The sequence below is a fragment of the Pipra filicauda genome, unplaced genomic scaffold (assembly GCF_003945595.2).
Source record: "Pipra filicauda isolate LSUMZ 115617 unplaced genomic scaffold, ASM394559v2 scaffold240_size1633699_pilon, whole genome shotgun sequence".
In the NCBI taxonomy this organism is placed as follows: domain Eukaryota; kingdom Metazoa; phylum Chordata; class Aves; order Passeriformes; family Pipridae; genus Pipra; species Pipra filicauda.
Window position 1 is genome coordinate 903,368 of NW_024104355.1, and position 13,643 is coordinate 917,010.

The 13,643-nt window shown below is 39.6% G+C and overlaps 1 protein-coding gene across 2 annotated transcripts in view; it reads right to left on the reverse strand.

Moving 5' to 3' along the window:
- LOC114003350 (ras-related protein Rab-10-like) overlaps window positions 1–6,121 on the reverse strand; it is a 29,560-nt gene extending 23,439 nt beyond the window's left edge. Inside the window, exon 1 of one of the 2 annotated variants that reach the window (XM_027750277.2) lies at window positions 5,862–6,121. In XM_027750277.2, coding sequence (XP_027606078.1) covers window positions 5,862–6,033 — 172 coding nt within the window. In that variant the 5' untranslated portion in view covers window positions 6,034–6,121. The remainder of the gene's footprint in view (window positions 1–5,861) is intronic. The other variant, XM_027750269.2, reaches the window with a different exon arrangement.
- Between the last annotated feature and the right edge of the window lie 7,522 nt (window positions 6,122–13,643).

Here is a 13,643-nt window from a genome sequence, read left to right on the forward strand (position 1 = left end):
AAGAATAACTAGCCAACCATATACATTCAAAATGGAAGTTGTAGAAGGAAATTATGCAATGATCGAAGCAGTTATGTGCCAATACATTGCACAAATACAATACAAAGCAATGCCAATACCAAGCAATGAAGGGGCAGGCCAAAGCAAAGGTGCAGATACTCTAAAACTACAAGTAGGTATTTCCATGGACAGGCAAGTGACATGACAGCAGTTTCACGGCCCATGCACAATAATACGTTGTGCAAATACCTTGGTGATTTTCAACAGCATGGCAGCTATGAATGGGAAGGCAGACATGCTTACAAAGCCATTACACGTGCCACACCATTTTTCTGTCCTTATTTCCAAATCCCTAAAAAAAGTATCCAGAGTTACATGAACAGGAATAGGAGCTGGCTGTACTAATTACACGCAAACACAAAACTTACACGGGATTAAATTCAATATGAAGAGGATTGTCTCTACAGCCTAAATCACAGTGTATCACAGATCCAGAATTCTAAAAGCAAGCATTAATATCTGAAACCAGTGCAGAATGTTGTCTCTACATACACTACAGATCTTTCCTCAAAGTTATTTTCCTTATAATTTATGGTGTTTTCCTTCATTATATTATCATTTTAGTACTCCAAATGTAGTAGACTATACCTGCATTTATGGGCTGCTAAAGTTCTAGTTTCAATACTCAATCAGCCAGCTATCAGCTGCTATCTTAGAGTGGCACTTTTCTCAGAGTTAACCATTGTTTTCCTATTACTTTATTGCTGAAGTTTGAAATAACATTTGATAATTTCTCTGATAGCTTTTTTCCCCACTGAAAAACAACAAAGGTTTTTTTGTCAATTATATTAAGTGAAGTTAAGGTGGCATTGCAACAGCTGACCATACCGTATAGTCAAAATTCCATAAGATCAAACTACAGCTACTTAAAATTACATCAGAGTGCCTTTTCACCTGTAGTAATGTCATTTGAAAGACCTAGACAGTTTGAAAAATCACAAAAATTTTAAGTTAATACCACTGTACTGATTTCTGTAAGAACCTGACTGCCAAATTAATTTATCAAAGCAAAGTATCCATGTCAGCAAACTAAAAAATGCAACAGAGGAAATGTTCCCCTCCTTTGTACTGACAGATGTATTGTGCACAAAATTTTGACAAGTACACTCTCACATGCATGATTCCAATGCCATTAACATTTTTTGTGTGTATCTGATATGAGAGTTGAGGTAGATTTAAAAAATTATTATGATAATCATGTCCTTCACTTGATGAATTTTCATTGAAGCTTCAATGGAAAGGAAAGATGAAATAGTATAATTGGTATCTGTAATTAGTATTACACAAAGCTTCCTTGATGGAATTAATAATGTCAGATGGAAATGTAATTTAAGTCAAATTTGCTCATGTAAGGTGAAATTCCAACGTGATGGAAAACATTTGCTCCTGAAATTCACACGGTTTTGTTTAATTATCTGTATCATTTTCTACAATTGATGTTGAGAGGGACAGGGTACACACTGGGAGGCTGAAACATCGCTTTCAAATGGTGGATTGGGAATAGAGCAAAAAATTGTAAACCAGACAGGGATTCCCAGACCTATATGAGAAAGTTCTTAGCTGACATACATATTAATAATAAGTGCTATAAGCTTTTTTTTTTATTTATTTATAAAAAGGGAAGCAGAATGCTGAATCAGACTAAAACTTAATCTAAATTAAAATCAGGGGTATTGACTTCTTAAGTCAACTTCAAAATTTATTGACCTAAAAGGTCAATGAATGTTAGTGAAAAACAGAAGTCAATATGTTCTGCATGCATGAATTGTTCATGTCTTTATATGAAATTTCCAGCAAACTTAGCAAATTGCAAAGACAGAAAAGAAAAATGAGAACCACAATGCCAAAGACAGCTCACAGATTTCAGATGCTTTTAGGCCTAAGTGTTGTACAACATGATCAACATAACAAAGCGAGCATTGATTACAGCTCTGGAGATAAATGTTATTGGAATGCAACAGCTTGTACTTGGTTCTTTTAGGTTGTCAAATGAAACCAAGAGGGGGTATGCTGGGTGGAAGTTCAAATTCTAGTTGTTATTTCCAAGTTTTATAGCCATGAAATAAATTTCTTTTCTTTGTATTCCAAAGATCAAATATTCACATATTAGGACTGATGTACCTTATAGACAATTAGGTCTAAAACACACAGAAATAGTCAGTAATTCAGGGTAATTCAGCTGTGAAATGCCCCTCTCTTCCCTCAGTATCTATAAAATAGTCTTTGGCCATCTGCAAAAGTCCTCTTCAAAGAGGTCTTTTGCAGTTGGCCTAGAAATGACAACACACTTTTCACTCCAACAGAGCTGGTGAGTTCCTGACAGAAAATGCTCAAAAAATACGTCTATCCAGAGAAAATGCAAGTTTGAGCAGCTTAGCAGGATGCAACAGCAAGAACATGGGCAGAGGATGGTGAATGCCCACTTACATTGTCTTCAACTCCAGAAACAGGGAAACAGTTGCTATCAGCTCCTGTGCCCAAACTGAGCAAGCACCCAGTGAGATGTTGTGGGTTGAATTTCCACTGTGTTACTTCTACCCATACTTAACCCCTACTAGTTGTTGGTGTACTACTTGTATCAGGCTGTTTTCCTGTATATGTCAAGAAATATCTGAAGTGGTGTGGTATCTGAGTGGTCTCAAGTAATGATAATTGCTGGTTTGCTAAGAAAAGCAACTCATAGGATAAGATACTTGGACAGAAAAGTAACAGTGACAAAAAATTCAGTTTTGTTAAAAAAAAAAAGAAAAAGTAATTAAGATGTGGATTGCTACCGATGGTGTTAACACATACCTTCACTATGGTTCATTTTTGCTGATTAGCTCTACTTTATTTCCTTCTAAAGTAAGTATCAGGGCATCTACACAGACTTTTTAATCCTAATGCTGAAGTTGTACCATTTTCAACTGTGACAGATCTGAGAGGACTCAGAGCTCTGCAGAAATGTTTCTCAAAGAAAACATGTGGGCTGCAGGACCACAGCAACCATTAATACAGAAAAATAACCTCACAGTCCATGAGATCACAATTCTGTTCACTGGTAGAGAAGGGGTTTTTTTGTTCATAAAGTTTCTCTATGGCTTTATATGCAATGCCGTTGTTTAAACAAAAACATTTATTCTTTATAGTCTATTCATAATACAATGCATCCGCCTTATGATGCATACAAGTTTAATTAGAAAACTATAAGTGCTTATAATTTATCCAAACTATGTAATTGAAGAGGAGGAAGGGCACCCGGCCTTGAGTGTTTAAGTGATGCATTAAAAGTTTTCAATGAAAATTTACTGTGAATGCATTTTTTGCCTTTTCTCGTGAAATACCTAATTTGAGAAAAGATCGCTACTACTGAGTCCTATTATAAAACATTTGGTTGTTTTTTTCCCCTGCAATAACACCAGAATTTTTCCTAGTAACACAAATCTCTGATTAATGATGACACAGAAATGAGACTTTCAACAACCTTTTAACTTCTGTGCATATGACCCTTTGCCACTAAGGAAGGTGGGGGCACATGAATTTGTCAGGGAACTCAGAAGGCTGCAACACTGCACAGCTGGGATAATCTCCCCTCTACTCAAATCACGTTTCACCTGCACAGGTAAGGTGAAAAATCAGTTAACAGCAGATGAGCATTTAATAGGCTGCACAACAGAAAGGGATCATTTGGCTGAGCTTGTATGAAACAGGCAGCCAGATAAAAACAGTTACTTGTTTCGACAGCATCAACAATGAGGGAGAAGACCTCAGGAACTGAGAAAACATTGTATTGTGTCTTCTTCCTTTACAACATTAGGAGCCACAACCTATAGGGCTTCCTCTCCATTGTAGCTGTCTACATGAAAAAAGAAACTTTCACTTCCGATATTATTCTTTTGGAAGACATCACTCACAATCCCAATTGCTTTAAAAGTCTAAGCTCTAATACACCTGTTAAAATGGAATTAAATGGAATAGAGTATTTCAGAAATAACTTCACATATTCAGGTAACAAAACCCACATCTGGATGATTCATTTTCATAAACAGTTTTTAAATCTCTGAATAGTAGGTGTCAGTAATAAAACTAACAAAGCTAATCTCAGTCCATAATTGTCACAAAACCTCATATTATCTTCACCATTCCTTCAAATAGTTTAAGTTAAACTTGGAAACCATATTCTTAATATCATCACTTTAGAAAAGGTTTTGAGTCTGCAGGGAACTGAATTAGGAGTAAAAGAAATTGTATCTCAAAATAATAACCTCACGGTCAGGAATCTCTGTCCCAGTATAAAACACATCAACAAAGCTGATGTTTATTTTCATGGCCATTCTTTGGAGTTCCTTGCTAAACCTGGCAACAAGTTGCCTGTTATTAGGATCTATTTCCCAACTTCATTGTTAGTTCTGTTCTTCCCTCCTTGTTCATGATGGTTTCAGAGACTGTTTTGCAAGAATGGGCAAGAAAATAAAAAGTGGTTTAAGTTCAGCTGTTCTCATGCGGGCAGGTCAAGTCATCTCACGTACATTAAGTATTTCCTGGACCAACTACTGCCACAGCTACTATCTGTTATTTAATTCAGATAAACCAACTCCTCCCAGACTGAAAAATCTTTAAAAGAGCCACGCATATTCCAAATGCAGGAATACACAATTTCCTGGCATACTTTAGTCTTCTCTTCAAGAGCAAAGAAAATGAAAAAAAAAACAAACTCATACACACAAACTTTTATAAATGAAAATTTCCCAGGCAAAAATTGGGAAAATCTCCACAGCAAATCAAATCATTGCACACACATAACACGTTTGCCTACTGATGACACAGGTTTCAGCATGTGGACAGTCAGCTTATGGGGCTGGGACACCAAGGCAGTGGGAAGTTCCCCATCATCACCCATCTGCAGTGGTGCTGGGGGAGGCAGCATGGTGGTACAGCACAGAATGGACATGGTCTGGCAAGGCCTAATTAGTTCCATCATATCAATGACTCTTCTTTAATCATCATGCATGCAGCTACCTACAGTAATACGTATTTTGACTTTATACCATTAAAATTATTAGTGAAAATTAAATCCCTTTTTAGCCTGAAAGATTGAGGAACTGGGCATTTTACTGGCATCTGACATTTCTTTGAGGTTGGTATCTGAAAGGAGGATTGTAGCCAGGTCAGGGTCGGCCTCTTCTCCCAGGCAACAAGTGATAGGACAAGAGGATATAGCCTTAAGCTGTGCCAGGGAAGGTTTAGATTGGACAGAAAGGGTGATTAGACATTGCAATAGACTGCTCAGGGAGGTGGTGGAGTCATCATCCCTGGAAGTGTTTAAGGGAAGACTGGACATGGCACTTAATGCCATGGACTAGTTGACATGGCGGTGTTCAGTCACAGGTTGGGTTTGATGATCTCAGAGTGTCTTTTCCAACCTAATTGATTCTGTGATTCTGTACGGCTTTCTATGCACCCACACCACTGTACAGCAGCAGCGCCTCCGTGGGCAATAGAAACGGTAAGAACAAGTTGTCTTCGTAAATTTAAAATGGGAGTAGGTTCCCAAAGCCCGGATGAACAGCAAGGCCAGTGTAACAGGCCAGCACTCTGCAGTGGCTCTGCGTGACACATGTCCTGACACGCTGGCAAAGGTTTAAGTTGCTGGACGCGGCTGGACACGCGCAGAGCTCAGCAGAGGGAGATTTGACATCTCCCAGACCGGCAGCGCCGCGCTGACAGCGCCGGTCCGGCCGTGTGTGAGCCGCGGGCACCCGGGGAGGAGAGAGCAAGGCGAGGGAGCGTGGCGGGCGGAGGCACACCGAGCGGTCACTCACCGATCGTGGCCAAGTAGGAGGTGGCGGGAGTGCCGGCGGGCGGCGAATCGGGCTCCGTGTACCGCCGCACGATGGAGGTCTTCCCCACGCAGGACTCTCCGGCCATCACGATTTTCACCAGCAGCGGCGGCGGCTCCTCCGCAGCGCCCGGCCCCTTCCTCGGCCCCGCCATGGCGGGCGCCCAGTGCCGGCCGGGCCGGGCCGTGCCGGGGGGGGACAGGACGGGGCGGGACGGGGCGGGAGAGGGCAGGGAGGCTCCTCAGGCTGCGCCTCAGACGCTGCCCCGAACTAAGGTTATGAAATTATGCAAAAACGAGCTTTTTTTTTTTTTTGTTTTTGCCATGAAGTTTCGTCACCGGGAAGGAAAGAGGGAACTTTCACAACCCCCATGACGCTTCCCCCATGAAGTACAGAAATAAACAGTTTGGTCTCTCATTGATTCCTAGCGTTAAAGACAGAGATAGAGGAAACAGGTTTTAAGAATTTCCTCTTTTTCACTTTTAGTTTGTTCTCATCTGACAGTCAAAGCGACCTGTAACATCCCAAAAACCAAAAAATAAAAAATCTGTACCCACAGTGGAGACTTGCTGCACGTATGTGTGGATGTTTTTACCAGAATCCCACATTGTCCAAATTATAATGCCCTTGGCCACTTGTCAGTGTGCACATGGAACTCACCCAGTGCCATGAATTTAGGAATGGGATATATCTGAATGACAAGTACTAATATAAGTTTGCAAATATTTGTGTCTATCTAGGCCTGCAGTGACTCACCATGGGTTTTTATATTGTCATCCTCGACCTTTTGAGTAACTCCTTGGTCTGTTCGTGTGTCACAGAGTAGTAGATGTGACATACTCGCTTTTTGTGGAAGACAATTTGTGACTCAGTGAGCTCCACCTAGCAGAATTCATGATCGTATAATCATATAATCATCAAGGTTGGAAGAGACTTTTAAGACCAAATCTGTCAATCCAGCACTACCACTGTAACCCCTAAACCATATCACCCAGTGCCAGATGCAGATGGCTCTGGAACACTTCCAGGGATGGTGACTCCACAAATGTTCTCCTATCAAAGGCCAAATATTATTTCAGGCCTATCTTCCCTTCACCCTGTACACCAACCTGCACCTCAGCTTTCCAGTATCGGACTGGTTAGCCACAAACCTTCAGGACTTTTTTGGTAGAAAGTCTTCAAAGGGTGTCAGCAACCCGTTTCTCAATCATTGCTGGAAGAATGAGAATTTCTGCTACAATCAGTAGGAAATGACAGATAAAATCAGCTACTGAGTTAGCTAGGCTTTTAAGGAGTGACCTCTGAGATGTGACTGTGTAAAGAACCAATATTAACAAAGGAGACATCAGTCAAAGTGTTTCCATTAGGAACAGAGTAAGATTTTGTACTGATGAGACTGAGTACACTCTTGAGTGACTGCTGGTGGAAGAAGTTGAGCCCACAGTACGCTTTCAGGTGACACAACACATTATGAAGGCATTTGGGGAGCCTGGCCTGTACAATAAAGTTGCAGTCATGTGCCTTGCTTATTTGGACAAAGCAAAGGCTAAGAGGAAATATGATTACTCTCTGCCAAGGATTATAGGGTGTTAAAAAAAGCTGCTTAAACAAAAGGATAATATAGTGAATAGATATACACTGATTGTCAATATGGCCAAGCTAAAATTTGTGAGGTTTCTAATGATATTTCAAAAAATTCTTGCAATTGAAGTAATTGGAAGAGAATTCTTAATAAAGGCAAAACAAGATAACATGTTAGGGTGGCTGTAACTGCCTGCATTAGGGAAGGACTGGACTTCATAAAACAGAACACTTCCTATAAGAAACATCCCCCTCTATCTCAGCAGCCCAATTAAGTTCTCGGAAGCCCCGTGAAGTTCTGCTTCCCTGTGCAGAAATTTGAAGCTGCCCTTGATTAACCCAGACCTGAGAGATGATGGGGTGCTGGCATGTTCTGGTAGTTCTCGTGGGTCAGATATGACAATGTGTGTGGGGAATCTGTAGCGCTGACAGATAATCTAACATCTGCAGGCAGGGGAGAGGGTTTTCAACTGGCTGTGCACCAATCCTCCTCCGGTCCCTCAGTCAGTGCAACTCAGAAGTGAGGACAATGGTGCTTTGCCCTGTAGATGGATGCTGTAGCACAGGTTTTGACAGATGCATGTGTGTGGGTAGCACACTGGTTTATAGATATAACCATAAGGGTTTGTCTTTATTGTGGAGCTTTCTCCCATTGTCTGCTCTGAAGCTGTTCTTCTCAAAAAAGCTTTCTTAAACGCAGGCCACGCTGCAGCTGCCTGCAGTAGTTAGATTTAGGTATTAGCCTGGAATGATAGTGTTAACAAGGATGCTACATTAGCTCAGTCTTTACCCTCTGCTGTTTGTCAGGCCAACCAATTTAAATTAAAAGGCTTTTCATAGCATTTTGTACTTCTGAGTGTTGATTTATGAACAATGTGCAAGGCAGGATTCTAGCCAATTTCTTAATGAAGACTCCAAATGCCTGGGGTTACTGCTGCTGCTATCAGCGAGTTACAGTATCACTTTTCCTCATATTCCTATCCACAAGGGGACAGTCTTTCCATCTCTTACCACTGACTAAAACCATTTAAAAGTTAGCTCCTTGAAAAGCTACCATTCAATGAACTAATTTTTTTTTAAAATATGTGTTTCGTGCTTTAGAAAAAGGTTCCAGATCTTTGTAAACTATATGATGTTACTGTACTTATGGAGCTGATCCTAAGTAGAGTTAGTTTAATGAAACTAATGACTTGAAAAGAATGACTGCGGCTACAACACAATCAGTGCAAAGCACAAAACAAAGTTTCCATGATATTTATTAAAATATCTTCGGAAAAGGATGTATTTGCTTCTCATTCAGCTTTTTTGGTTGCTCACTACCATTTCTTTGACTCTATCTTTTCAAAATTATTATTATTATTATTATTAATAATGACATCATTTTTAGAAAGCATTTTAGTGGGAGACTTTTTAATTTTCACATGGAAAAATTACTAGATTTATTATAATTTAATTTTATAAAATGTTAAGTTACTAAAACATAACATGTATTTTTATTCAATATTTGTATATTGTTATGGTTTCTCTCACAGATGTGGTTCTTACATTTTTGCTTCTTATCTGAAATGTTCAGTTGAGAAATAACTGCTCAGTTACTCTGAGTACAGAAGTAGTTTGGGCAGAGAAGATAATGCCATATTTTTAAATTCTCAAAAGGTTCACATCTGCTACTTTGCATTAGTGTGGCATATTACCCCAATCCTTTCTGAAGGGTTGATATAGCAGCTGATTTTTCATATAGCCAAACCCCCACAAAAGTGAGCCACTCCTCATCACAGCTACAGAAACTCCTGTAAATTGCTCTGAATGCAGGAAGGAATCAGAGATTCTTCAGCAAAATATTTCATGCAAAACATTCAGCATAATCTTGTCACTAAGCCTGCTTTGCACAGTCTTGCAAGCAACCATTATTTAAAAAGAAAAGAAAAAGTTAAGGAGAAGAACATAAATATAAACCAGGGATGAAGAAATATGTTTCTCAAACATAATGGCACCGATACAGGTGCCACAACCTCCTTAATAAGTGAATCTTCCTACGTAATGAAATAAAGCTTACAAAATATTGCAAAATGGTTCGATGTATTTCCATTTGAAATTATGGAATATTAGAATACTAATGCAATTACAAATATTAGTAGCATATTCATGAAACTTTTCCTGAGCTGAAGGTATAAGCTGAAAATGATAATAAGAAGAAAGGGCAGGGCTTAGTTTGGATTTAAAATCCTCAGTACTGCGTCACTGCTCGAGCCAAGATTACTCACTGAATAGATTCTCTTAAGTGACCAAAGTGAAATTCTTTGCTTTCATTTCTGTTAAGATAAAACCACTTCTGAGTGGACAAAATTGAGGTAAATTACTCATGATAGGCAAAACAGGGTTCACTAATCCTTAAATGAAATTTCTGGGCCAACTAAAAAGTATTTTAGTTATTTAAGAGACAGGACTCTCTGTTAAACTGGAATGTAATTTTTAAGATTTCATCGGAGAACAGGACATTTCTCTGGGTCAGAATGACTCAAATGTGGGGTCACTAATGAAAACTCCATTGAAAAGTGTCCCTTCTAACCCAAACCATTCTATGATTCCATGATTAATTCTTGCCCCAGGTGCACTACTGCTGTCACTGATTGGCTCTGCCTTGGCCAACTGCAGGTCCATTTTGGAGCCAGGTGGCATTAGTTCTGTTGGACATGGGGGAAGCTTTTAGCAGCTTCTTGCAGAAGCCACCCATATAGCCCCCTGTCTACCAAAACCTGGCCATGCAAAACCAATACAGAAAATATCTTGGTAAACAGCACCCCTGCCTATCTTCCTGTTTGTTTCTCATTTGAGCCACAGGAATCTATATTATTTGGAAAAACTTGGGAAGCATCCTAAATCACAAAAAGAACTCTGGAATAGGAAGAGAGGGTGAATAGATATGTTATCATCGAGATATAGAGACTAGGAGGAAGACGCTAAGTACATGTGCTTATTCTGATTTTTCGTAGCATCTGTAATGTCAGGAGCAGTGTGAATGGAGGGAGATGATTGATCTCCAAATCAGGGGAATGGAGAGTAGAAAATTAGAGGAAATGTGCAGATGAAGGACTGAATTCATCCTGCCAGGAGCTTGTCGGTACAATTTATGGGAATGATTCCTACAGGAGTTTTAGAAGATCAAAATGGAGTATGTGGCCTAGCGAGGTCACAAACTAAAGGCCAAGCAGCTGTGACAGTCAGCTTTGAAGGTAAGCTTCTATGTACTCTTCCAATTACTTTTTTGCCCACTAATGGAAACAAATAGGAAGCCATGCAAGCAGACTGCTTGTAGATGAGCCTGAGAACATATAGGGTACATCTGCATCACCTTTAGTAGAAATATCCATGTTTCAATTCAAGTTCACCAAGCAAAGTTGACGGAGGGATTAAGATGCCCTGTAGGCATTAGCTCACCTCCCCTGGCTGTCACTCACCAGCTTGCTCCTGTCTCCATGTGTTGTGCCACAGCTAACTCCCATGCCACATGCTCCTCTTCTACATCTGAACTTGCCACTTCAGCTACAAGGCGGCTGTCAGCCTTGTCACAGACGGAGTTGAGGCCACAGCTCTGCTGCCTTTGGTGGAGAGCAGGGTTTTTGGAGGAGACATTGGTATTTGCTGATGGTAATGTTTAATCCTCTGAATCTTGATTAGCAAACTGCAAGGCAGCTGGCAGCTCCCTGGACAGGTCAACTTTCCAGGCTAGGAGTCTCCATCCATGCCCAAAAGCACCCAGCTACCCCCAAACCCTACTGAAAGGGCAACATGAGCATGCATCCTCTTGTTTTTCATCAAGAACAGACTCTTCCTGGTGAGGAGCTCTCACATCTGGACTGTACTACTCCCCTGTGAAATCATCTTTTTTCTCTGACCTTCAGATCTGATGGACCCATCTTCAGTTTCCGCTGGCCATGGGCACAAAGCTGGGACTGGGCTGGGTGCACGCAGAGCTGGGGGCTTGGTGGGCCCCTTTCTTGAATGCTCTTAAGATTTGAAGTCACCTTCTCAAATTGCCCTCGTGGTTTTGATTAGGGCAGTTTATCTGAATGACTGTCTGGAAGAAGCGGTAGTTTTTAATTTATTTTTCTGTGACCATTTTCTGATTCAATGGTGGTTGCTGTTTTTAGACTTGTTTTTACCAGTCTGACTATATTTTCCTATACATGAAAAGCATGCAGAATTGCAGATAGACCTTTTTTATGTATCATATAAATCTATTCAAGTGAATAAATAAATAAACATTGCCAGAATGGGGTAAGAGTGAAAGATTGCATTGATGCTATTAGGAATAGAAATATTTTGGAAGTGCCAGTATCAAATAATCAGTTAAAATGCCATATAGGCACATGCACATACCTAACCCACAGATAGCATGCTTTCCTTCAGATAAATGCCAAAAATTCAGGCCTGCTTTTTCATTTAAGTACCTGACATATTCTTCAAATCCACAGTGCTTGGCAGATAGCACAGCATCTTCCATTAATCCTTAGAAGATTTAAATAGCATTTTATTTATATTTAGCATTCTGAAAGCAAAGTAGAGAATAGTAAGATTATTTGATGCCTAGATCCTATAGGCTTTTTCCTGGAGAAGACTGTTAGAAGAATAAGGCTAAATCAGTAATAGCTTAATCTGTTGTAGATAATATAATTTATGTTGCAATGTATCATGTTAATGACTCTAAACCAATGTGCACATTATATTTTTTTTTTCATTTGCAATTTCGGATTCTTGGAATAAGAAATGCAGAGACAAGGATAACCCATGTTTTCCATGAGAGATTCATGGAAACTAAAAAATAAGGTCTTTTAATAGTTCATGATAACTGTTTTTCTTGGCTTAAATGTAGGTTTTAAAAAATGGTGCTCATTGTTTTGCTTGTAGTTCTTTCATGCATGAACAATCATGCTGATGATGCATTTACTTCAAGTGAATTTTCCAATTGAAAAAGTGCTCTCAAGTAGTTTAAGTACTATGAATCACCAAAATGTCATCTAAGTCCCATAAAAGCACTGGCTGTGGAAAGCAGCCCTGGAAAGAAGACATATTGGGATTGTACTGCATGATTCAGCTGAACGGAAGTATATTTTGTCAACACAAAAGTTGAGGAACCTGACAGTTCTGTAAAAATGAAATTATAATTTGCTAGAAAGGCAGAAACTAACTCTGCTGCACCCTCCCCTCTTACATGCCTCAGTTGTTCCTCACTGGTTTGAAGAAGTGATTCTAAAAGAGAGAACCTTAGCCTTTGAAACACAGGATTTTTGTAGGACATATTTCATTCCTCATCTCTTTCTTAACTTTTTATTTTGCAATTGTCTCCCTTCCTTCCTTGTTTCCCTTGTAGTCTGACTGTTGGAAGTTCTCTTTTTCCTGTTATCACTGCCTGTACCATTTGGACAACTAGGGTTTCTGATACAATGTTTTATTAGTATTAACAAACACAATCTATTTCTTTCTATTTATTCTGACTGAAACAACTTTAAGTCATAACTATTTGTCAAGGTAACATTAGTGATTTTTCAGTTCTTATGCAGTTTTTATTTAAGGCTATCTTTGAAAGCAGATAAAACTGTTCACTAAATCACAGTATTTCAAAATTGTAAAATTTTTAATGATAACTTCAAAATAATTAACTATTGCCTTGGAATTTTTTTAAAATTTGTGATGTAACTTAAGGTTAGAAGTTCTTAACAGTATTTTAAATACGTTGAGAGCTTTTTGTATTTTGGATAGCGATGTATTGTCTAAAGTGAGCAACTCAAGTGTGGTGGGTTTCGTTGTGTTTGGAATTCCTTTCAGGATCTAAGGCCTTGGGGCCCAGATCTGGTCACAGACTTCTGAGCCCTGTGGTGCTCCTGTAAGGGCTCAGAGGGTCACTGTGGTCCACTCTTCTGCTTGCTGCCACTTATGCAGCTGTAGGTTGGTTGGTGCTGCAGCTTGGGTTGTTAGATGACTTCCCTCTTGCCCTGGTGAGAGAAAATATTTTTGCCCACATGAAGCTAGGTAGAACATTTACCTTTTGATTGTTTCTCCAAGATAATTTAGATATAGGTTAAAATGTTTAATATGAGCAAGGAGAGCTTGCACAAGAAGTCTGGATGCCCAAAAGGGAGGCACAACCGATCTCTCGCCATCCATGTTGGCAGGTTGACTGTT